Below are 25,340 nucleotides of genomic sequence, written 5' to 3'. Positions count from 1 at the left end.
AGTATATGTAGAGATACATTTCGTACATTTGCAGACTCTGGCCCAGGGCCGCAGAACACGCACTGTGTCAAGGGCGTAGAATTGGGTAGGGACGCTAGGGACACGTCCCTACCAATAGCCAGCCGCTACTGTGTAGTCACTATCAATACAAGCGCTGCCCGTAATGTTTAGTCAATGATTATGGCACAGAAAGGGTTAAATGTCGGTCTCTGCTAGAAGTCCCGCATCTAACCTAAATATCGCTCCCTGATTGGTTGCCGCGTTCAAGCTAACTTACGTGTGATTGGCTGTCCCCACTGTCACTCCTCGCTGTGGAAAAAACAGTCCCACCTATCCGGACGTTAGCTCCAAATTAGCACTGCATCTCGTCTTTTCCTCCGCTTTTTTTCCAGGTGAAAGTCAATGCTCAGTCCTCTTTACCATTGTTAACCCTCCCCGTAGGTGAAAGTTAACCTTAAACATGTGAATTCAACTACTTTAGTCCGTTTTTTAACATCGTAAAATCATCAGCTGTCTTTTTCTACGGACTGCGACAGTCCGTTGTCATGGATACGTGACAACAACTTCCATTCATACCAGTCATGCGTGCCTGAGGCGGAGTGATAGCCTGCGCTGTGATAAGGTTTTAGAATAGTAGCCGTGCTCAATATTTAAACCACGGTTAACAGCCGATCAGATCGCCGGATTTCACCTTTCCGTTTTATTTTTTGAATTTTTTTTAGTTTCATGTAACACATTTACAGTACAAAAGCAGCAATAGAAAGAAGTAGATGAAGGGAAAAATTGTGAGTGATTTAAACACAAGTTGGGGAAAAGATTATTACAGTTCATTTGTTTATTTACAATGTTGTATTGCATGAATGTATTTCTGATGTTGTTGATGGACAGTAGGCTATGTTGATTGACAGTATGATGCACAGTTGCACTACAACCCTACACTAAAGAGGAAAGATGAGAACTCTTCCTAGTTGTCTCCTTTGCTTTCATTTTAGTCACTTTTACCCTATAACATCTGCATGACGTGAAATTATGATTGCTAATGTAAAAAAAAAAAAAAAAAAAGTAAACTTTCAGAGTGCTGCTTTGGAGAACTTTTGTGTCCCCACCAATCTCAAAATCAAACCTACTCCCTTGCACTGTGTTGGGCCCTGCAATCCACAGGTTTTGTCAATTAATAAACCAATTTTCGCTATTCCGGCAGAATTTGCGTGTGAATGCCCAATGTGCACCATCCGCCGATAGGTGCGAGCGGAACTGAAATGCTTGAAAGTCCAAGGTGAGTGGAGTGTGTGGATGTTGGAACGGTTCAAATCGGTTGACAAATGTAGGATATGGAGGGGTTTGTACATTGCCCATTTCTAACGGGAGGACATTCCTTGTAATTCTGGGTAATCAGCGAATTTTGGGAACTGGGAAACATGCTGGCTTGTATGTCCAGGATGAGTGGAGTGTGTGGACGTTGGAACGGTTCAAATCGGTTGAGAAATGTGGGATGTGGAGAGGTTTGTACATTGCCCATGTTTATTGGGGGGAAATTTTTGGTAATCAGCAAATTTGGGGAATGCGCCTAATGTACGGAATATTTTTGGTTGTGGTTACTACCGACCTTGAAGCTATTTTATTTGGAACATGGTGCAATGATAAGTGTGACCAGTAGATGGCAGTCACACAAAAATAGATGTGTAGACTGCAATATGATGGCAGTCACACGTAAGAGATACGTGCAATATGACTCAAACAACACAAAAATGTTACATGTTCTATTGAAAGTATAAAACATTACACACGGCGATCAAAAATCTATCCAAAGGTTTTAGTAGGACTTTGGTAAGCTATGAAGCCACAGTGCTTGATAGATTGTACTGTGCTTCAACATAGGAGTATCATTATGGTGTGTGTATAAGGTAAGACATACTATCTGGCGTTTTGTTTCACAATATTATGCAAAAGCAACTTTTCTTGCTTTCTGATACCTGCTGATCTGTATTTGGGATCTGCATAAGTCCTGAAAATGTGTGCGTGTCCACTTTTGTAATCGATAAACTTATTTTTCTCTATCTTCTTGTTATGTGACATTCATCCTCCACTGTTGTTATTTCTAATATAAAGTAGTGTAAAGTTCTATCTGCCACTAAACTCGCCATGAAAGCGCTAAAACATACCGGTGTAGTGAGATTACATTATTCACCCGAGGAACTTTAGTTATTCGAGAGTTCCGGTCGAACGGTTTTTCCCGGGACACATTTCCGGCCTTATTGTTGTTGCACTAGTGAGCCACGGATGAGGAGATGCTGCTACGTTATTGACACTTCTTCCACTCCCGTCCTTGCACGCTACGCCGCTACAACAAAGATGACGGAGAGAAGACACTGTCAAAGTGGAGGCACGTAAATAGGACCGCCCACAAAACGGCGCTACCTGAAGTGACTGTCAGAAAACGACTTGAAGATGATGTGTAAAACATCATCTATGCAACATTTGGACCAAAGAACCACCATTACATATTCTGTAGACCACAAGGAAGTCTTGAAATTGCATCCGGCAGTAGAGGCTCATCTATGAGGTCTCGGGGCACTAGGAGGTTAACCCCTTTACTACTGTTACCTCAGGTGGCTCTTGGCAAAGGCCTAGTTAGTACCTGACTGCCCCTTAGCCAGGGCAACGGTGAAGACCTCAATGGCGGAGCAGGCGGAAGACGGTAGATTTAAGAACTACCACAACGGCTGCGACGGCAGAAGAAGGCTGCAGCAGAAAAGGGTCCCCAGTTGTCTTGGACTCTATGCCACTGGACCTTGACCCGATTCTGTCAAAGATCATGTGGTGACTTTGCACCAGTCTCCCCATGTTAAACTAAGTCCATAAAGGATCCTCATACTCGGAGTGACCGCCGATGGTGTCCAACTGTAGTTTTTCTGTTGTGCAACTGTTTCTAATGGGTGTATAAAACAACTTGAAATCATGTAGTGCAGTCTTTGTCAAAACATTTTTTTATCTGCAGCTCAGGACCATACGAAGCTAAACGGACTAAAAGAAGTTGAATGTGATATTTTCCTTCCCTGAGTCCACAGCTGGTTCTGATCTCTATCCTGATGTCCAGGAACCGGCCTTAGCAACAGTTGCCACCAGCTACCTTGCACTGTAATGGCATGTCGGGCCTAGCAGAGAAATGGCACTTTGCACACACCGAGCTGTTTGCTTTACTGAATTCCCATGACGGCTAGAAAGTGGAGTCGTGTTTCCGCCGCCGAATAAAAAACACTTTTGTTCCCCCATCCTTCAGTCGAGGGCAGTGAATACAGTCACGGCCTTCACAACAAGAGTGAGAGTCGTGTTTTGACATTCATGCACCGGCTAAAACTCACCTTGACCACTCCTTCGCCGTGCATGGTGATGCAGTTGTTGGACTCCTTGGACAACTGGTGCAGGGCCATCACTGTACTGTGGCGGACTTTCATGTCTTGGGACTTCAAGTAGAGCACGAGCGGGGGCACCACTCCTGCCTCCCCGAAGGCCGCCCGGTTGTTGCGCCAGGAGCAGCACTGGGCGATGGCCTGGGCCAGGTGGCAGCGGAGCATGTCGTCGGGCTGGGGGGAGAACAGGAGGCCATGAAGATCAAAGGTCAATCAAGAGAGAAAAAAAAATGCTTCCTAGCTACAGACTCTACAATCGCTTGTCTATTAGCTGGATTAATGAAGCACAAAGTAACCGATTGTATTAACTTACATTGTCAGTCAGCTTGGCCAGAAGCGGGACCACCTCGTAGTCCGTGAGGACGGCCAGGTTGTACTTGTCTTTGGCTATTTTGGCCACCACGGCACACATGCTCGCCAGGACCCTGACGTCAGGGGACTTCAGTAAGTCAATCACCAGTTCCATAGCGCCCATCAGCGAGCTCACCATCTCCCCTGCTTCCTAAAACCAAAGCAATTTCTGTCAACGTTTTGTCAAAATGTGCCTTTTTGAGTTATCTATAGCAGGCACAAAACATTGATACAATGTTGATTCAAACCCCGGCCGAGTCGTACCAAAGACTATAGAAACGGGAGCCATTAACACCCTGCTTGGCACTCAGCATCAAGGGTTGGAATTGGGGGTTAAATCACCAAAAATTATTCCCGGGCGCGGCCACTGCTGCTGCTCACTGCTCCCCTCACCTCCCAGGGGGTGAACAAGGGTGATGGGGTCAGACGCAGAGAATAATTTCGCGACACCTAGTGTGTGTGTGACAATCATTGGTACTTTAACTTAAACATATGTTTTTTTTTAAACTGACTTCTAAGCAACATTGCAAAATAGTTGTATTTATAAATTGTTACCACGTTGTTGTCTAACGTTGGATCCACGTTGTTGGTTAGGAAATGACCTAAATTCAATGATCAAATCAACGTCAGATCCCAACATCGATTAAACGTTGTCAAAAAGCATGTCGTTTCAATGTTATGTTTGTGTTGTAGAATATTGGTTGGAAAATGACCGAAATTCAATGTTCAAATCAACGTCAGAACCCAACATTGATTAAACGTTGTCAAGAACCATTTGGTTTCAACCGTTGTATTTGCGTTGTAGAATATTGGTCGGGAAATGACCAAAATTCATCGGTCAAATCAATACCACAACCTGACATTGAGTAAACTTTAAAAGGTATGTTTCAACGTTGTATTTGTGTGGTAGAATATTGGTTAGGAATTGACCAAAATTCAATGTTCAAATCAACGTCAGAACCCAACATTGATTAAACGTTGTCAAAAAGCATTCTGTTTCAACCATTGTATTTGCGTTGTAGAATATTGGTCGGGAAATAACCAAATTTCAATGATCAAATTAACGTCAGAACCCAACATTGATTAAACGTTGTCAAAAAGCATGTTGTTTCAATGTTGTTTGCGTTGTAGAATATTGGTTGGAAAATGACCGAAATTCAATGTTCAAATCAACGTCAGATCCCAACATCGATTAAACGTTTTCAAAAAGCATGTTTTTTCATTGTTGTATTTGTGTTGTAGAATATTGGTTGGAAAATGACCAAAATTCAATGTTCAAATCAACATCACAACATGACATTGAGTAAACGTTAAAAGCAAGTTGTTTCAACGTTGTATTTGTGTGGTAGAATATTGGTTGGGAAGTGACCAAAATTCAATGTTGAAATCAACGTCAGAACCCAACATTGATTAAACGTTGTCAAAAAGCATTCTGTTTCAACCATTGTATTTGCGTTGTAGAATATTGGTCGGGAAATAACCAAATTTCAATGATCAAATTAACGCCAGAACCCAACATTGATTAAACGTTGTCAAAAAGCATGTTGTTTCAATGTTATGTTTGCGTTGTAGAATATTGGTTGGAAAATGACCGAAATTCAATGTTCAAATCAACGTCAGATCCCAACATCGATTAAACGTTTTCAAAAAGCATGTTTTTTCATTGTTGTATTTGTGTTGTAGGATATTGGTTGGAAAATGACCAAAATTCAATGTTCAAATCAACATCACAACCTGACATTGAGTAAACGTTAAAAGCAAGTTGTTTCAACGTTGTATTTGCGTTGTAGAATATTGGTTGGGAAATGACCAAAATTCAATGTTTAAATCAACGTCAGGACCCAACATTGATTAAACGTTGTAAAAAAGCATGTTGTTTCAACGTTGTATTTGTGTTGTAGAATATTGGTTGGGAAAAGACCAAATTTCATCGCTCCAATCAAGGTCAGAACCCAACATTGATTAAACGTTATCAAAAAGCATGTTGTTTCAACATTGAATTTGCGCTGTAAAATATTGGTTGGAAAATGACCAAAATTCAATGTTTAAATCAACGTCACAACCTGACATTGCGTAAACGTCAAAAGGTATGTTGTTTCAACGTTGTATTTGTGTGGTAGAAAATTGGTTGGGAAATGACCAAATTTCAATGATCAAATTACCGTCAGAACCCAACATTGATTAAAAGTTGTCAAAAAGCATTTTGTTTCAACCGTTGCATTTGCGTTGTAGAATATTGGTCGGGAAATAACCAAATTTCAATGATCAAATTACCGTCAGATCCCAACATTGATTAAACGTCATCAAAAAGCATGTTTTTTCATTGTTGTATTTGTGTTGTAGAATATTGGTTGGAAAATTACCGAAATTCAATGTTCAAATCAACGTCAGAACCCAACATTGATTAAACGTCGTCAAAAAGCATGTTGTTTCAATGTTATGTTTGCGTTGTAGAATATTGGTTGGAAAATGACCGAAATTCAATGTTCAAATCAACGTCAGATCCCAACATTGATTAAACGTTATCAAAAAGCATGTTTTTTCATTGTTGTATTTGTGTTGTAGAATATTGGTTGGAAAATGACCAAAATTCAATGTTCAAATCAACATCACAACCTGACATTGAGTAAACGTTAAAAGCATGTTGTTTCAACGTTGTATTTGTGTGGTAGAATATTGGTTGGGAAATGACCAAAATTCAATGGTCAAATCAACGTCAGAACCCAACATTGATTAAACGTTGTCAAAAAGCATGTTGTTTCAACGTTGTAGTTGGGTTGTAGAATATTGGTTGGGAAAAGACCGAATTTCATCGCTCCAATCAACGTCAGAACCCAACATTGATTAAACGTTATCAAAAAGCATGTTGTTTCAACGTTGAATTTGCGCTGTAAAATATTGTTTGGAAAATGACCAAAATTCAATGGTCAAATCAACGTCACATCCTGACATTGAGTAAACGGTGTTAAAAGTTATGTTGTATTTGTGTGGTTGCATATTGGTTGGGAAATAGAATAGAAATGATTGGAAACTCAAGTGAATTATATAGCACTTTTCTCGAGTGACTCAAAGCACTTTACATAGTGAAACCCAATACCTAAGTTACATTTAAACCAGTGTGGGTGACACCGGGAGCAGGTGGGTAAAGTGTCTTGCCTAAGGACACAACGGCAGTGACTAGGATGGCGGAAGCGGGAATCGAACCTGTAACCCTCAAGTTGCTGGCACGGCCGCTCTACCAACCGAGCTATGCCGCCCCACATAGAATAAAATAGACTTTATTGTCATTATACTCCAACTTAAAGTGCGGTTGTAGGAACAAATATGGGGTTAAATAAATAACACAAGAGGTAATAAAGGAAAAAACTAACAATTGAAATAAAAAAAACTACTATCCAATAAAAAATAATAAGCAATCCTGTACAATATAAAAAACATTATAGAAATACAAAATACTGTCCAATATACAGAACAAGACAAGAGTACCGAAGTAATAAATAACAGTGACGGACGTATTGCACTCGAAGGGTAGTATTGCACAGTAGGTTATTAGGGCATTATATTGTTTAGGGGTGAATTATTATTATTATAAGTTAGAGTACAACATGGTGACAGCTTTGGGAAAGGAGCTGTTTCTGAGCCTGTTTGTTCTGGCTCTGATGCACCTGTAGCGCCTCCCCGATGGTAGCAAGTCGAACAGGTGGAAACCAGGGTGTGTGCTGTTCTTGGTAATGTTTTTTGCTCTGTTGAGGAAACGGGAGTTGTGTAAATCCTTCAGGGAGGGCAGGGGACAGCCGATGATTTTTTTGTGCAGACTTTATGACCCTCTGAATCACAAGTTTGTCTGCTTCAGTGCAGCTGGCGTACCACACTGTTATGCAGTACGTCAGCAGGCTCTCGACAGCCGAGAAATGGCCGAAATTCAATGTTCAAATCAACGTCAGAACCTAACATTGATTAAACGTTGTCAAAAAGCATGTTGTTTTAACGTTGTATTTGTGTTGTAGAATATTGGTTGGGAAATGACCAAAATTCAAAGGTCAAATCAACGTCACAACCTGACATTGAATAAACGTTGTTAAAAGGTATGTTGTTTCAACGTTGTATTTATATGGTGGAATATTAGTTGGGAAATGACCGAAATTCAATGTTCAGATCAACGCCAGAACCCAACATTGATTAAACGTTGTCAAAAAGCATGTTGTTTTAACGTTGTATTTGTGTTGTAGAATATTGGTTGGGAAATGACCAAAATTCAAAGGTCAAATCAACGTCAGAACCTGACATTGAATAAACGTTGTTAAAAGGTATGTTGTTTCAACGTTGTATTAATATGGTGGAATATTGTTTGGGAAATGACCAAAATTCAAAGGTCAAATCAACGTCAGAACCTGACATTGAATAAACGTTGTTAAAAAGGTATGTTGTTTCAACGTTTTATTTATATGGTGGAATATTGGTTGGGAAATGACCAAAATTCAGAGGTCAAATCAACGTCAGAACCTGACATTGAATAAACGTTGTTAAAAGGTATGTTGTTTCAACGTTGTATTTATATGGTGGAATATTGGTTGGGAAATGACCAAAATTCAAAGGTCAAATCAACGTCAGAACCCAACATTGATTAGTCAAAAAGCATGTTGTTCCAATGTCAATTTTGAGTTGCTCAACGTAATGACCAAATTCAACAAGTTCCGTGGGGCCGCTAGCAAACACAAAGAAGTGTTAATTTTGTAGAAATGAGCCGGAAGAGGCCTAAAATCAAATTAGTTTCCGACATTTCCTGAAAGTTTCATTTAAAAATCAGTCCATAACTTATTGGGCTAACTATTCGGGATCGGTTCCTCGTGTTTCGTTTCCTGGGAATCACTTGCCAATTTTGTGAACGATTCCTCTATGGATCCCTGTGGACATGCATGACGTCACCACTCATGGCGTGGAAGCGAAACAAACGCTGGGTACTGATTCACTTAAGGAATTATGAAAGGGTGGCAACAGGGCAACTTGCTATACTTGAAAAGTGGATATTTACTCAAAGTAAAGATGTCCGATAATGGCTTTTTTGCCGATGTCCGATATTTCGATATTGTCCAACTCTTAATTACCGATTCCGACATCAACCGATACTGATATATACAGTGGTGGAATGGAAACATTATAAAGCCAAATTTTTGTTGTGATGCTCCGCTGGATGCATTAAACAAAGTAACAATGTTTTCCAAAATAAATCAACTCAAGTTATGGAAAAAAAATTCCCCCATGGCACTGCCATATTTATTATTGAAGTCACAATGTGCATTATTTTTTTTTAACATGCCTCAAAACAGCAGCTTGGAATTTGGGACATGCTCTCCCTGAGAGAGCATGAGGAGGTTGAGGTGGGCGGGGTTGGGGGGTGTATATTGTAGTGTTAATGGAAGAGTTAGTGCTGCAAAGGGGTTCTGGGTATTTATTCAGTTGTTTATGTTGTGTTACGGTGCGGATGTTCTCCCGAAATCTGTTTGTCGTTCTTGTTTGGTGTGGGTTCACAGTGTGGCGCATATTTGTAACAGTGTTAAAGTTGTTTATACGGCCACCCTCAGTGTGACCTGTATGGCTGTTGACCAAATATGCTTTGCATTCACTTGTGTGTGTGTGTGAAAAGCCGTAGATTATGTGATTGGGTCGGCATGCGAAGGCAGTGCCTTTGAGGTTTATTGGCGCGCTGTACTTTACTACTTTCTGTATCACTCCGTACAGCGGCGTTTTAGTTAGAAATTTTACTTTTTGAAACAGATACCGATAATTTCCGATATTACATTTTAAAGCATTTATTGGCCATCTAATTCAAACGGAGCAAATACTAGCAGAAACACGCATGATTAGATACATTTGGATGAATGATGCATCTCCACCACTTTATCCATCTCTTTATCCAAGTAAGAACTGAAATATTAAGCAGAATTCAAAACGCCATAGGAACTGTGAACATCTTATCAATTCCTAACCAACCAACCAAGGGGTAACAATTAAATAACTTCTTCGGAAAGTCACATGAAAACAATATTATTGCTGAATAGTGGAATCAACGCCACTTTCTTTCCTATTCATTAAGACACCTGGAGTTAACGTTCTTCCACATGGGATCAATCCACTTTCACTTTATTGCTCCCTTCTCCAGCAAGGCCTGCTTTCTTTGTCAGCGTGTCCGCATTTCATGTCCTAATTCATTCCGGGCGACTGTCGAAATGTTGAAAAGATTTAGCGTGGTTTTTGCATACAGCTGCACGTTCTCTTTAGGATCCACTGTGGACTTGAGCGATACAGATGTCACGCGGGCTGACATCTACAGAAGCACAACACATGGATGTATCTGATGTTATGCTAACTGTAATACAGGGAACATTCGAGGGTTGTACCGATACCGATATTTTGGTACCGGTACCAAAATTTATTTCGATACTTTCCTAAATAAAGGACAGCAAAAAAATTTGCATTAATGTCTTTATTTTAGCAAAAAAAATATTAGGGTACATGAAACATGTTTATTATTGTAATTTAGTCCTTAAACAAAAGAGTGAACATACTAGACAACTTGTCTTTTAGTAGTAAGTAAACAAAGACTCCTAATTAGTCAGCAGTAACATATTGTGTCATTTACACACCTATTATTTTGTACACATTATGAGGGACAAACTGTAAAAATTGATTATTAATCTACTTGTTCATTTACTGTTAATATGTGCTTATTTTCTCTTTTAATATATTCTATCTAAACTTCTGTTAAAATGCAATACTTACTTATTCTTCTCTTCGTTGATACTTTACATTAGTTTTGGATGATACCACTCATTTGGGTATCAATCCGATACAAAGTAGTTACAGGATCATACATTGCTCATGATTTAAGTCTTCATGCGTCCAGGGCAATTTTCTCTACAATTTTTCACGTGTGAGCAAACGCCAAAACTCCTTGAGCGACGGCAGACGTGCACACTGTTATGCGCTTATCTTTTTATTTGATTTTGTGCACGGCCTAGATTTGCCGTGCGCAGAGGACGTGTGAGCAATTACACAGGCGCGTACCTTAGAGGGAACGTTGGTCCAGGAACTTTATTAACATAATATAAAGAAATTAAAAAAAATAAAAAGTTGTTACGATAAAAAATATCCATGTAATCATACTAGTATCGACTAGATTCGCACCAGTACTTGGTATCATTACAGTGGATGTAAGAAGTAGATCATTTGTTTACATTGTGATGCTGGTAGTGAAGCATATTTAGCTATTCCTCGTCCTACAGTGATAATGCTACTTGTAAGAACCTTATTTTATTTGTCGCCATGGAGGCCAGTATTAGTGATTTAGAAGTGGCTAAAACATGGACGTTAGCCGCTAGCTTGCTAGCCATGTCTTAAAGCACCTCTTCCTGATGTCGTTTCAGTGTTATAACATCACCTTTATTGTTAGTTTTTGGACGAAAATGCGTCCGTTCTCCGTTTTCTGTCAACACACTGTCTGCTTGTAAGTACTCTGTGTGTGTGCACTGCCGAACCTGCTCCTCTGCTGGTAAAACCAGCAATGTCACACTGTAAAAAAGGTGGGTAGTGGAGAAAACCGGTACTTTTTCGAAGCGGTATAGTACCGAATATGATTCATTAGCATCGCGGTACTATACTAGTACCGGTATACCGTACAACCCTAGTACATTCTATTGGAGGCGCGGCATTCATTCATGTGAGTGGACTCTTCAACTAATTCATGTCTATTAAAGTAACTCCTCTATGACAGTGGTCCACAACCACCGGTCTGGGGACCAGTACCAATCCATGACGCATTTCCTACCGGGCCACGCGGAAAAATCCATTTATAAATCACCGAATTCTCTCAGACTTAACTTCCGCCTGTCCCACTCGACACACCAATAGATTTGTTTATAGATGTATAAGCCACCTGGTAGAAAGTCAACATTTGTTATATCTTTTGTTGGCTGGGACCGTGCATAATTATAGAAATGTGCTAGATCACAGGTGTCAAACTCAAGGCCCGGGGGTCAAATCTGGCTCCCCATATGATTTTTACATGGCCCTCAAATGCCTGGAAATATGTGTCAATAAAGTACCAATATATTTTCTTACTAAATGTGTTAGTTTTTTTTCCATTTTGACAGGAAAAAAAAGTAAGTAATGCTTAACATTGCATAACTTTTAAAATTTAATAGTATCCAATATTGCAACATATATTATTGGTGCTAGCGGGGCTGTATAATGTAGCCCGGAAGAGTTAGGGCTGCATGGGATTCTGGGTATTTGTTCTGTTGTGTTTAAGTTGTGCTACAGTGCGGATTTTCTCCCGAAATGTGTTTGTCATTCTTGTTCGGTGTGGGTTCACACTGTGGCGCATATTAGTAATAGTGTTAAAGTTGTTTAAATGGACACCCTCAGTGTGACCTGTGTGGCTGTTGACCAAGTAAAATTGGTATGGCTGGCAATGTGATCCTTTCAAACGGCATTTTATAAAACTTGCGGGCCGCACTAACATTACAGTTTCATTATAAGGTGCGTGGCGCGTGTCTCAGACCCCTGGTTTATACATAGCACAAAAAGCAAAAAACAATTCTGTATATAGAACATGCCATACTTTTACCAAACAATCTGTCACTCCTCATCGCTAAATCCCATGAAATCTTATACGTCTAGTCTCTTACGTGAATGAGCTAAATAATATTATTTGATATTTTATGGTAATGTGTTAATAATTTCACACATAAGTCGCTCCCGAGTGTAAGTCGCACCACTGGCCAAACTATGATAAAAAACAAGACTTATAGTCCGAAAAATACGGTATATATCCATGTTCTTATCCTCCACGATGATATATCACGTATAAGGCAAACGAGTAAAAAACTAAAGTCTTCAGAGAGCTGTTTTGCAAAGGGAACATCCCACTGATTGAGTGTTATGGTGAGTTGTATTTTTCTTCCCCTTTCTTTGCTTTATTTATATGACACAGGTGGTGCATGAAAATAACGCCTGTATTAAACCGGCCCCTGCTGCAAATAAAGGTCGGGGACCCCAGCTCTATGGTGCTGTCGACTGGAGCGTTTAATTGTTATTTATACGTGTCCTTACATAATAGAACTGTTGCAAAAACACAACTGGTCTGGGATTTAAAGCAAAGAGGTGACATTTATAGCTCTTACCCACGGAGAACTTCTCACAATTCAGATTCATGGGCCGAGTCAGTACCACAGAAGTTGTACCCACTTATGGAGCAACCGTCTACCAAAACTAGAGTCTGGTAGGGAGCCCTAAAAGAACCACAGCGGAAGCTCTGCCAGGGCAATTGGCTTGACTAGACCTTGGCACATTAGCACACTCCTAAAATACTAGTGCTAGATTGCAGAAGGTGGCTAGGTTTAAGTTTAAATAGACTGCATGGGCATAAGTACACAACTTAAGACTCTTGTGGGGAGACTTTCCACTACAAAAAGCTGGAGTGTGTCTCTGGGAATGTTTGTCCATTCATTGAATTTTAAAGGTCCTTCGAGAGTTATATTCCGGCTCATCCTTAAGTTTTTTTGTTGGGGTTGCAGTCTGGACCCCTGAGCGGGTTTTTGCCAAATGTAGAACCCCAGTTGAGTTAGTATGCTGCTGAGTTTTGCAGAGTTGTAGCCAGGACGCAGTCTATGAGTCCTGTGATGCCTTGCCAAGGGGATGAGCAATGTGTGAGCAGTGAAGTGTAGAAAAGTGGGCGGGTGGGGGCGGGTGTTGGGTGTCCAAGGTCGGCGGGCCAGCCAAGCCTTCCAAACACACACAGGAAGCTCTTCTTCAGGAATACTGATGATGGCGGGCCGGTAGTCCCGGCGACAGAGGAAGCTCTCTTAAGCCACCAGCTGCGATGCGACTAGCGCTGAATCTCTTTCACGGCCCGCATAGACCCCCAGACGGGAAAACTGCTCTCGGCAAGGATTAAATGAACTAGATAAGACTTTATCGTGTGTTTTAGGCCTGGTCTATATTAAGCCGAATAACTCCTGATAGGAATAACTATTTAGCTAAATACCGTGTCAGCCACACTAACCGATCGTTTAAGGTTCCCCTCCTTGGGGAATTTTTGGCACAGTTTCGGTGGCTACGGATGAAGCGCTGGCTGTCCAAAGTCCGGACCCGGGGTGGACCGTTCGCCTGTGAATTGGTTGGAGACGTTTCTGCACTGCTGACCTGTCTCCAGTCGGGATGGTCTCCTGCTGGCCCCACTATGGACTGGACTCTCACTACTATGTTAGATCCACTATGGACTGGACTCTCACTACTATGTTATATCCACTATGGACTGGACTCTCACTATTATGTTAGCTCCATTATGGACTGGACTCTCACTATTATGTTGGATCCACTATGGACTGGAGACTCACACTATTATGTTAGATCCACTAGAGACTGAACTCTCACACTATTATGCTAGATCCACTATGGACTGGAGACTCACACTATCATGTTAGATCCATTATGGACTGGACTCTCACTATTATGTTGGATCTACTATGGACTGGACTCTCACAATATTATGTTAGATCCAATCCAATCCAATCCACTTTATTTATATAGCACATTTAAACAACAATAACGTTTCCAAAGTGCTGCACAGCCATGTTAAAAACAATTGTAAAAAAAATAAATAAATAAAATAAAATAAAAAGTATATATATATATACATATTATGCTCCACCAATGACTGAATAAAAACAAAAAATAAATAAATATAAAACCAATAAAAACAATATAAAAACAAATATGATTAAAAACTATTTTAAAGGGTAAAATCAATTAAAACAGTAAACTAGAAATCAAAGTGTATAAAAAACACAGAGGACAACAGAGGACCACACAACTCACGTAGTGTTGAAAGCCAAAGAATAAAAGTGGGTCTTAAGACGAGACTTAAAACACTCCACTGTGGAAGCAGTTTGAACATGGAGGGGCAGAGTGTTCCAGAGCTTAGGGCCGACCACAGAGAAGGCCCTGTCTCCCCTGGTCTTAAGTCTGGTCTTGGGCACCACGAGCTGGAACTGGCTCTCGGACCTCAGAGCGCGCGCAGAAATGTAAATTTGGATAAGGTCCGAGATGTATTGAGGTGCCAGTCCATGTAAAGATTTAAAAACAAACAGCAATGTTTTCAAATCAATTCTAAAATGAACAGGGAGCCAGTGCAAACTCTGAAGAATTGGGGTTATATGCTGGCGTTTCCTGGCCCCTGTTAAAAGTCGTGCTGCCGCCTTCTGGACTAACTGCAACCGGGAGAGAGCTTTTTGGCTAATGCCAGCATAAAGTGCATTGCAGTAGTCCAGGCCACTTGAAATAAAAGCATGCACGACTTGTTCAAAAAGGTTAAAAGATAAAAACGGTTTAACCTTTACTAAAAGACGAGGGTGATAAAAAGACGATTTTAAAACGCCATTGACTTGTTTGTCTAGTTTAAAATCGCTGTCTATAGTGACGCCAAGGCTGGTGACTTTGGGACGCACATCATTTTGCAATGGTCCCAAGTCAGTGAGGGCCGGACCAAAAACTAAAATTTCCGTTTTTCCCTCATTCATTATTTAAAAAAAATAAAAAATCCACTATAGACTGAACTCTCACAATATTATGCTAGATCCACTATGGACTGGAGACTCACACTCTTATGTTAGATCCACTATGGACTGGACTCACAATATTATGTTAGATCCACTATGGACTGGACTCACACTATTATGCTAGATCCACTATGGACTGGACTCTCACACTATTATGCTAGATCCACTATGGACTGGACTCTTACACTATTATGCTAGATCCACTATGGACTGGAGACTCACACATTTGTGTTAGATCCACTATGGACTGGACTCTCACACTGTTATGCTAGATCCACTATGGACTGGACTCTCACTATTATGTTAGATCCACTATGGACTGGATTCTCACTATTATGTTAGATCCACTATGGAACGGACTCTCACGATATTATGTTAGATCCACTATGGACTGGACTATCAATATTGTGTTAGATCCACTATGGACTGGAGACTCACACATTTGTGTTAGATCCACTATGGACTGGAGACTCACACATTTGTGTTAGATCCACTATGGACTGGACTCTCACACTATTATGTTAGATCCACTATGGACTGGACTCTCACTATTATGTTAGATCCACTATGGACTGGATTCTCACTATTATGTTAGATCCACTATGGAACGGACTCTCACGATATTATGTTAGATCCACTATGGACTGGACTATCAATATTGTGTTAGATCCACTATGGACTAGACTCTCACACTCTGTTAGATCTACTATGGACTGGACTCTCACACTCTTATGTTAGATCCACTATGGACTGGACTCTCACAATATTATGTTAGATCCACTATGGACTGGACTTTCACACTATTGTTAGATCCACTATGGACTGGACTCTCACTATTGTTAGATCCACTATGGACTGGACTCTTACACTATTATGTTAACATGTCTAAGAAGGAGAGCAGCAGACTGGACAAACTGATCAGGCGGGCCGGTTCTACGATGGGAATAAAAGAGAAGAGGACTGTGGACAAACTAGTGAGCATCCTGGATGATGCCAGTCACCCTCTGCATAGCGTTATCAGCAGCCAGAGGAGCCTGTTCAGTGCTAGACTGCTTCATCCCAAGTGCAGGACTAATAGACTCAAAAACTCCTTTGGGGTGGGAGGGTACTAGGATGACAGGGGATACAAAACAATAACAGTGCAAAACTTTTTCATAACATGGTCACTACTGCCTAGTTTCTCTTGTTATATTCTTCTTTTACTGTTATATTTTTATTCCCATTGTTGCTTTTTATTTTTATTGTAATATTTTCTATATTTTTCCATCTATACCCCGATTATTTACTTTTTAAATTCGATCTCAATTCTGTATTCTGCTGCTGGAATTTTATTTTCCTGAGGGAACTCTCTTGAAGGAATCAATAAAGTACTATCTAGCCATCTATCCATCTATCTATCGTTTGTCAACGAGTGTGTTTTGCCAGAAGAACGGCAAGAGAACTTTCAAATGTCCAGCTCAGCTGTGATTCGACTTAGCGAAAAACTTGGTCCATTTGTCGAAGGGGAGACAACGAGAATGTGGGCTCCTTACCTGGCCGACGAGGCAAGACTTCGGAAAACAGTGAATGCATTTGGACCGGCAAAGCAGACTGCATCAGTTACTTAGATATTGGGTGTCACTATGTAAAGCGCTTTGAGTCACTTGAGAAAAGCGCTATATAAATATAATTCACTTCACTTCACTATTGTCCGCCATGTATGTTGAGCCATTACTCAACGTCTAGTCCAGAGTATATAAAGTCACCCAACTTCGTGTAGAAGCAACTTAAGAGGAGTTAAGTGGCAAAAGCCTAATACTTTGACAATGTTGACAATTGGAGTTAGTGCTTCACAGTTGGTGCACGACAGTAAGTGTGTGGGCCTGTCAATATCAGTTCAGGGGCAGCAGAAGGGCGCATCCAGCAGAGTCATTAAATATTCAAAGTTCTCATAAATTCAATATAAGCCTGCAAAATCAAAACACATGGATTTATTCTATCGGAATGAAAGCGGTGCCAAAAACAACTATATCAGTTTCCTTGTTGCGATGGCTTTTAAAAAAGCAAGTTCAAAAAACATGTTCATGAATTTAGCTCAGAATTGGCAGAAAGGAGATCTAGACAAACATTGTCAAACTTTATTAGTCTTCAAAAGCCGCCCTGCTATTCCTCCATATGGTCGCCATGCATCATTTTCACAGTACTTTACTTAAGCTTTGGAAATTCCAGCCAACTCCAGAAACAGAAGAAGTGCTTCGACCAGAGACACCCATCTGGGCCAGATTAACAGATCATCTCCTAAACAAGTTGTTTTCATTTTTATTCTTCAAATCATCATTCATTGTACTAGTTCCACAGTGCCCTGGTCCCTTGACTTTGGTTAGTGATCCCTTCCAAAAGGTTCGACAAAGTTCGAATTGCACGAAAAAAACGAAGCCATAAGAATCACAAGAAATCATGTAAAACTAACAACTTGTTCCAGAGCGCCAAATGTACTAACATAACACACATTACGTTGAGTATAAATGTAGTTTTACATGCTAAAATCAATATGCAGCCACACCAGGATTTTGCAATGTCGCCATCGCTGCAATTAATGCAATTTAACTAGAGATGGCCGATAAATGCTTTAATATGTAATATCGGAAATTATCGGTATCGGTTTTTCAATAAAGTATTCTTTATGACTTTTTAAAATGCCGCGATGGAGGGAGAAGTACAGTGCGCCAATAAACCTTAAAGGCACTGCCTTTGTGTGCCGGCCCAATCACATGATATCTACGGCTTTTCAAACACACACAGCTGAATGCCAAGCATACTTGGTCAACAGCCATACAGGTCACACTGAGGGTGGCCGTATAAACAACTTCAACACTGTTGCAAATATGCGCCACACTGTGAACCCACACCAAACAAGAAGAACAAACACATTTCGGGAGAACATCCGCACCATAACACAACATCAAAACAACAGAACAAATACCCAGAACCTCTTGCAGCACTAACTCTTCCGGGACGCTACAATATACCGAGACAGATACATAATTTGTAGATACGTAACGTGTAGATACATAACATACAAGTACATAACATCTAAGTACATAACATGTAGATAATGAACATGTAGATACGTAACGTCTAGATACATAACGTGTAAGTACATAATATGTAAGTACACAACATGTAGATACTGAACATGTAGATACGTAACATGTAGATACGTAACATGTAGATACCAAACGTGTAGATACGTAACATGTACGTACATAACATGTAAGTACACAAGTACACAACATGTAAGTACACAACATGTAGATATGTAACGTGTCGATACATAACATGTAAGTACATAACATGTCCATACATAACATGTACATACATAAATGTAGATACGTAACGTGTACGTACATAACATGTAAGTACACAAGTACACAACATGTAGATATGTAACGTGTCGATACATAACATGTAAGTACATAACATGTCCATACATAACATGTAAGTACATAACATGTAGATACGTAACATGTACAAACATAAATGTAGATACGTAACGTGTAGCTACCGAACGTGTAGATACCTAACATGTAAGTACATAACATGTAGATACATAACATGTAAGTACATTACATGTAAGTACATAACATGTAGATTCGTATTATGTAGATATGCAACATGTTGCTACGTAACCTGTAGATACATAACATGTAGATACATAACATGTAAGTACCGAACATGTAGATACGTAACATGTAGACACGTAACATGCAGATACGTAACATGTAGATACGTAACATGTAGATACAGAACATGTAGATACAGAACATGTAGATACAGAACATGTAGATACAGAACATGTAGATACAGAACATGTAGATACAGAACATGTAGATACAGAACATGTAGATACGTAACGTGTAGACATGTAACGTCTGGATACGTAACGTGTGGATACGTAACGTGTGGATACGTAACGTGTGGATACGTAACGTGTGGATACGTAACGTGTGGATATGTAACGTGTGAATATGTAACGTGTGAATACGTAACGTGTGGATACGTAACGTGTGGATACGTAACCTGTGGATACGTAGCGTGTGGATATGTAACGTGTGGATACGTAACGTGTGGATACATAATGTGGAGACGTAGCATGTGGGCATGTATCGTGTAGATACGTAATGTGTAGATATGTAACGTGTAGATACGTAACGTGTGGATACGTAACGTGTGGATACGTAACGTGTGGATAGTAACCTGTGGATAGTAACCTGTGGATACGTAGCGTGTAGATACGCAACGTGTGGATACGTAACCTGTGGATACGTAGCGTGTGGATACGTAGCGTGTAGATACGCAACGTGTGGATACGTAACCTGTGGATACGTAACCTGTGGATACGTAGCGTGTGGATACGTAGCGTGTAGATACGCAACGTGTGGATACATAACGTGTAGATACTACCATGAATTGATTAACGTGCACCCCGACTTAAACAAGTTGAAAAACTTATTTGGGTGTTACCATTTAGTGGTCAATTGTACGGAATATGTACTGAACTGTGCTATCTACTAATAAAAGTATCAATCAATCAATCAAAAACGTAACATGTAGATATGTAACGTGTAGATACGTTGACGCGCACGCAGCTGCTTGGCTTGATGCCACATATTAGCAGAGTTAAGAGAAGTGAAATGACTACATTTTGTAAGAAATTCCTACAACTTGTGTTTTATCTACTTACTAATAATTGCATTTTCTTTGAAGCCCAGACTAGGAGAGGCAACAATAAATCATCAATAATGTAATATGCCAATAAAGCTTTTTATTCCATTCTAACCTAATCCATGTAGTATGGAACATTGTAATTGGTTCCTTGAGTGCAGCAAGAGAAGCCCAATATGTTTAATGCCTTTGAATTTATATTTTAATCTTGTAAAATTGTTGTTTGAGTGCAATAGGAAACAGTATTGTAACATTTTCTGTTAAAATAAAGCCAATATTGACACGTTCCGTAGTTCCCTTTCTTTGGAAAAGCATCGACATACATTTTGGTTCCGATATCGGGCCAACACTAGTATGCATCCCCATTTTCGAAGCGTTAAATGCTTGGCACATGTTGAGTAAGGGTTTTCAGTGCAAGAAAGAGAAGCCACACCACAGGATATTGCCATGTCTTTTCTCCGCGCCTGTTCCACCCTTCAACTACCTTGGTGTGCCAAAGGAGCCGCTCTGCTTCTTATTAAGCTGCGGTTCACGTGAGCCCCCGTCTGACACCGCTCTGCCCTTGCTAACCTCCCAGCAGCAGGTTAGCGTGGTGTGTGATATACATAACGCTGCCAGTGGGCTCGCAAAACACTTCATTCTGAACCAACAAAAACTCTTGAGAGTCTTAAGGCCGTCAGAGACTTTGGTTAGCTCTATAGAAGTAGGATCAAGACTATAATAATATATACGACAACGCAGATCTCTTACTGTACCTTTGCATTTTCAATACAGGGACAAAGGGCCCACGCCGCGCTGGACTGAACTTCTGGACTGGGGTTTTTTAACAAGCTCCACACCAGGCGGATTCCGTCAAGCTCCTGAATGATCCTTTGGGAGAAGAAAGAAATAAACACTGTGAGGGAAACGTGAACATCAAACAAGTAAATGATCACTCTGGGCCTGATCTACAAAAGTTGTGCGTGCATTAAAACACGTGCAAGCTTGATAGCGCACGCAAAGCTTGGAAAAATTGATCGTTTGGACCATTTGGAAACAAGGTAAATAATCACGACACAGGAGGTCCTTCATACCAACAGCCATCAGACTGTATAATGCATATGTTCCTTCTTGACTGCACTTAAATGTAGAATATATTTATATTATTCATATATTATATATATGTCATATATTAGTTATTATTATCATTGTTTATTGTGAGCGAACTGTGGTGCTGAATTTCCCCCAGGGATTAATAAAGTACTTTCTATTCTATTCTATATTGCGCCACAAATTTTCAATGGGAGACAGGTCTACACTACAGGCAGGCCAGTCTAGTACCCGCACTCTTTTATTACGAAGGCATGCTTTTGTTGTTTTTTTAAACATTATGACGATAGTACACAAATCGTGGGCCTAATTTATGTCGGGTATATTGTCATACTTGCCAACCCTCCCAATTATCCCTGGAGACGCCCGAATTTCAGTGGCCCTCCCGAAAATCTCCCGGGGCAACCATTCTTTCGAATTTCTCCCGATTTTCACCCGGACAACAATATTGGGGGCGTGCCTTTAAGGCACTGAAAAGGAGACTATTATATATGTCACCATTATCCATAGGTTTATCTATAACTAAGGGTGTAACGGTACGTGTATTTGTATGGAACCGTTTCGGTACGGGGGTGGAAAGAAGCAGAAGTCTTCACAAGCTGCTCTGCTTTCTGCCTCTGTCTCAGCAGCAAGCATTGGCCCACCCACACAACCATCTGATTGGTTACATACAAAGCCAATCAGCAGTGCGTATTCAGAGCGATGTAGTCAATGCTTTAGCGTCGAGCTGATATTCATTTAGCAGGGGAGCAGCGGACAGGGTAGTAACCCCAAATTATAAAAAACACTTCCTAGTCACAACTATTACAAACATCACTATGAGCCCGTTGACCTTCTAGAAACTTAAACTGCAGCTCAGCTAGCTCACAGTATAGGCTTGAGGTGAAGGCTAATTAGCTTTTAGCGTAACGTTAGCTCATTTTGCTGTGTGTGTGTGTGTGTGTGTGTTAGGGGCAGCAAAGCCATGTCTGTCTGTTATTTCATTGAACTCCCTGGTGTTTAGGGATGAAGAGTCTCTCCTATTGCTATTGTACTATTTTTTCTATTGCTATTGTACTATTTTTTTCAGCAATAGTTACATTCATCATTAGTAATGTAGCAGCCTAGTTTTGAAGGGCAGGGTCCCTGCTATCACATGTTGATAAAAATATAAAATGTACATAATACAAGTCAACTACAGGATCCCAAATGCTGTAATAAATTAAGCATAATGAGTTGACTTGAAACTGTTTAATGTTGCACTTTTTATATGTGGAAGAAAGGTTTTTTAATTTTATTTAATCAAAGCAACAACTTGAGACAGTTTGATGTGGATTAATGTGGGCAGAATTATTATAGTGTTCCCAATGTTAAAAGGATAAAGCCATTGTTTACAAATTTGGTAAATAAATAACCAAAAAAATGTATATTTTGTTGTTTTCTTACTGTACCGAAAATGAACCGAACCGCGACCTCTAAACTGAGGTACGTACCGAACCGACATTTTTGTGTACCGTTACACCCCTATCTATAACCCATAAAGTAGGAAGGCACAGAGCTATTTCTCAGCATGTGTTTATTCCAGCCGGCACGTTAATACACTGACACACAACATCCGGATTCCAATCATGCATTGCTTCAAAACTACGGCAAGTAGTAATGTCCAAAAACATAAAAAAGACGAAGCAGAAGAAGGAAAAAGAGATATGGCAACGACGAGTAATAAGAAGAAGTACGCCTGAAAGTTCCAAAATGATTTGAAAAAATAATTTCCGTTGATCCAGGACAGCTCGAAGGGGGAGGGGTATGCTGCCTGCAATTTTTGGAGATCAGACTTCTCCATTCAACACGGGGGCCAAACGGATATACTCATTCATGAATGTTTTATACAAACATTAGAAATACTTGAAAATATATACCCCCCCATCTCCTGAAATCGGAGGTCTCAATGTTGGCAAGTATGTATATCGTGCAACCCTATTTTCTCCTGTACTCACATGATTTCACATTTGGGTTTTTTTACGGACCGTTTGGAAGGGATTACTAACAAATGGTCGAACAAAGTTTTTATGATCAACTTTTTTCCCCCGCATTTGCTTCTCTTTTTCATGGTTATGTTCCTTTCTTTTTTTGGTTATGCTTTATTTTTTTACAGTTTCAAACTAACGGCAGTGTTTTAGCATGTGGACTTGCAGGTAAAACACCGTAGAAGAAGAAAGAGGACCGAGGTGCTAAGTCCCATTAAGTCCACACTTTCATTGGGGACGGCGTGGCGCAGTGGGGAGAGTGGCCGTGCGCAACCCGAGCGTCCCTGGTTCAATTCCCACCTAGTACCAACCTCGTCACGTCCGTTGTGTCCTGAGCAAGACACTTCACCCTTGCTCCTGATGTGTGCTGGTTGGCGCCTTGCATGGCAGCTCCCTCCATCAGTGTGTGAATGTGTGTGTGAATGGGTAAATGTGGAAGTAATGTCAAAGCGCTTTGAGTACCTTGAAGGTAGAAAAGCGCTATACAAGTACAACCCATTTATCATTTATTGTTTTTTTTTTAACAATATGGCGATTGCACACAAATAGCGGGTCAAATTTATGTCGGTTATATTGCGCAACCCTATTTCCATTTGTACAAACATGAACGAAGGCTTGGAATAACTTACAATTGAATATTCAACTTCAAACCCTCGTTACATTAAATGAGTTTAAAGCTTCTGTGAAAGGACTGCAGTCGACCTTGTCTGTATGCACGTGTGATGTGAGCAAGTTTTAATGTTGTAAATTTGATGTTTTATGTGTTTTCTACTGTTTTTAATGTAACCTTGCTGCTGCCCTCTTGGCCAGGTCTCCCTTGGAAAACAGATCTTTGATCTCAATGGGATTTTTACCTGGTTAAATAAAGGCTAAATAAATAAATAAATAAAATGATTCCACATTGTTTTTTTTACGGACCGTTTGGAAGGGATTACTAACAAAGTTTTTATGATCATTATTTTTTCCCACATTCGCTTCTCTTATTCACGGTTAGGTTACTTTTTTTTGTTACTCTTGATTTGTTTACAGTTTCAAACTAATGGCAGTGTTTCAGCATGTGGGCTTGCAGGGAAAACACCGTAGAAAAAGAAAAGAGGGCCGAGGTGCTCTAAATCAAGCTCTAAATCTAGCCACGCTTTCATAGTTTGTTTGTTTGGTTTTTTTTAAACAATATGGCGATAGTACACAAATCGTGGGTCAAATTTATGTCGGGTATATCGCGCAACCCTAATTCCTCCTGTACTCACATGATTCCACATTCGTTTTTTTTAACGGACCGTTTGGAAGGGATTGCTAACAGTTTTTACGATCAACTTTTTTTTCCACATTCGCTTCTCTTTTTCACAGTTTGGTTTCTTTTTTTTGGTTTAGCTTGATTTTTTTACAGTTTCAAACTAATGGCAGTGTTTTAGCATGTGGACTTGCAGGCAAAACACCGTAGAAGAAGAAAAAAGGACCAAGGTGCTCTAAATCAAGTCCCATTAAGTCCACACTGTCATTGATTTTTTGTTTAGTTTTTTTGTAACAATATGGCGATAGTACACAAATCGTGGGTCAAATTTATGTCGGGTATATCGCGCAACCCTATTTCCTCCTGTACTCACATTATTCCACATTCGTTTTTTTACGGACTGTTTGGAGGGGATTACTAACAGTTTTTATGATCAACTTTTTTTTTCCACATTTGCTTCTCTTTTTCACGGTTTAGTTTTTTTGTTGTTTTTGCTTGATTTTTTTACAGTTTCAAACTAATAGCAGTGTTTTCACATGTGGGCTTGCAGGCAAAACACCGTAGAAGAAGAAAAGAGGACCGAGGTGATCTAAATCTAGCCACGCTTTCCTTTTTTTTTTCTTTTTTAACAATATGGAGATAGTACACAAATCGTGGGTCAAATTTATGTCGAGTATATCGCGAAACCCTAATTCCTCCTGTACTCACATGATTCCACATTCGTTTTTTTTACGGACCGTTTAGAAGGGATTATTAACAAAGTCTTTATGATCAACTTTTTTTTCCACATTGGCTTCTCTTTTTCACGGTTTAGTTTCTTTTTTTCTTTGGTTTTGCTTGATTTTTTTTATAGTTTCAAACTAATAGCAGTGTTTCAGCATGTGGGCTTGCAGGCAAAACACCGTAGAAGAAGAAAAGAGGACCGAGGTGA

At 40.0% G+C, this 25,340-nt stretch overlaps 1 protein-coding gene across 1 annotated transcript in view; it reads right to left on the bottom strand.

Moving 5' to 3' along the window:
* The window catches only part of odad2 (outer dynein arm docking complex subunit 2), a 124,350-nt gene that overhangs the window by 29,063 nt on the left and 69,947 nt on the right, over positions 1–25,340 (bottom strand). The window contains exons 18-20 of the mRNA XM_061922359.1: positions 20,839–20,953; positions 3,724–3,912; positions 3,363–3,584 (exon numbers count right to left, since the gene is read on the bottom strand). Of these exons, the coding sequence (XP_061778343.1) occupies positions 3,363–3,584; positions 3,724–3,912; positions 20,839–20,953 (526 nt within the window). The remainder of the gene's footprint in view (positions 1–3,362; positions 3,585–3,723; positions 3,913–20,838; positions 20,954–25,340) is intronic.

Source organism: Nerophis ophidion, linkage group LG15 (assembly GCF_033978795.1).
Source record: "Nerophis ophidion isolate RoL-2023_Sa linkage group LG15, RoL_Noph_v1.0, whole genome shotgun sequence".
Taxonomy (NCBI): domain Eukaryota; kingdom Metazoa; phylum Chordata; class Actinopteri; order Syngnathiformes; family Syngnathidae; genus Nerophis; species Nerophis ophidion.
This window is presented reverse-complemented; position numbering and strand designations above follow the sequence as displayed.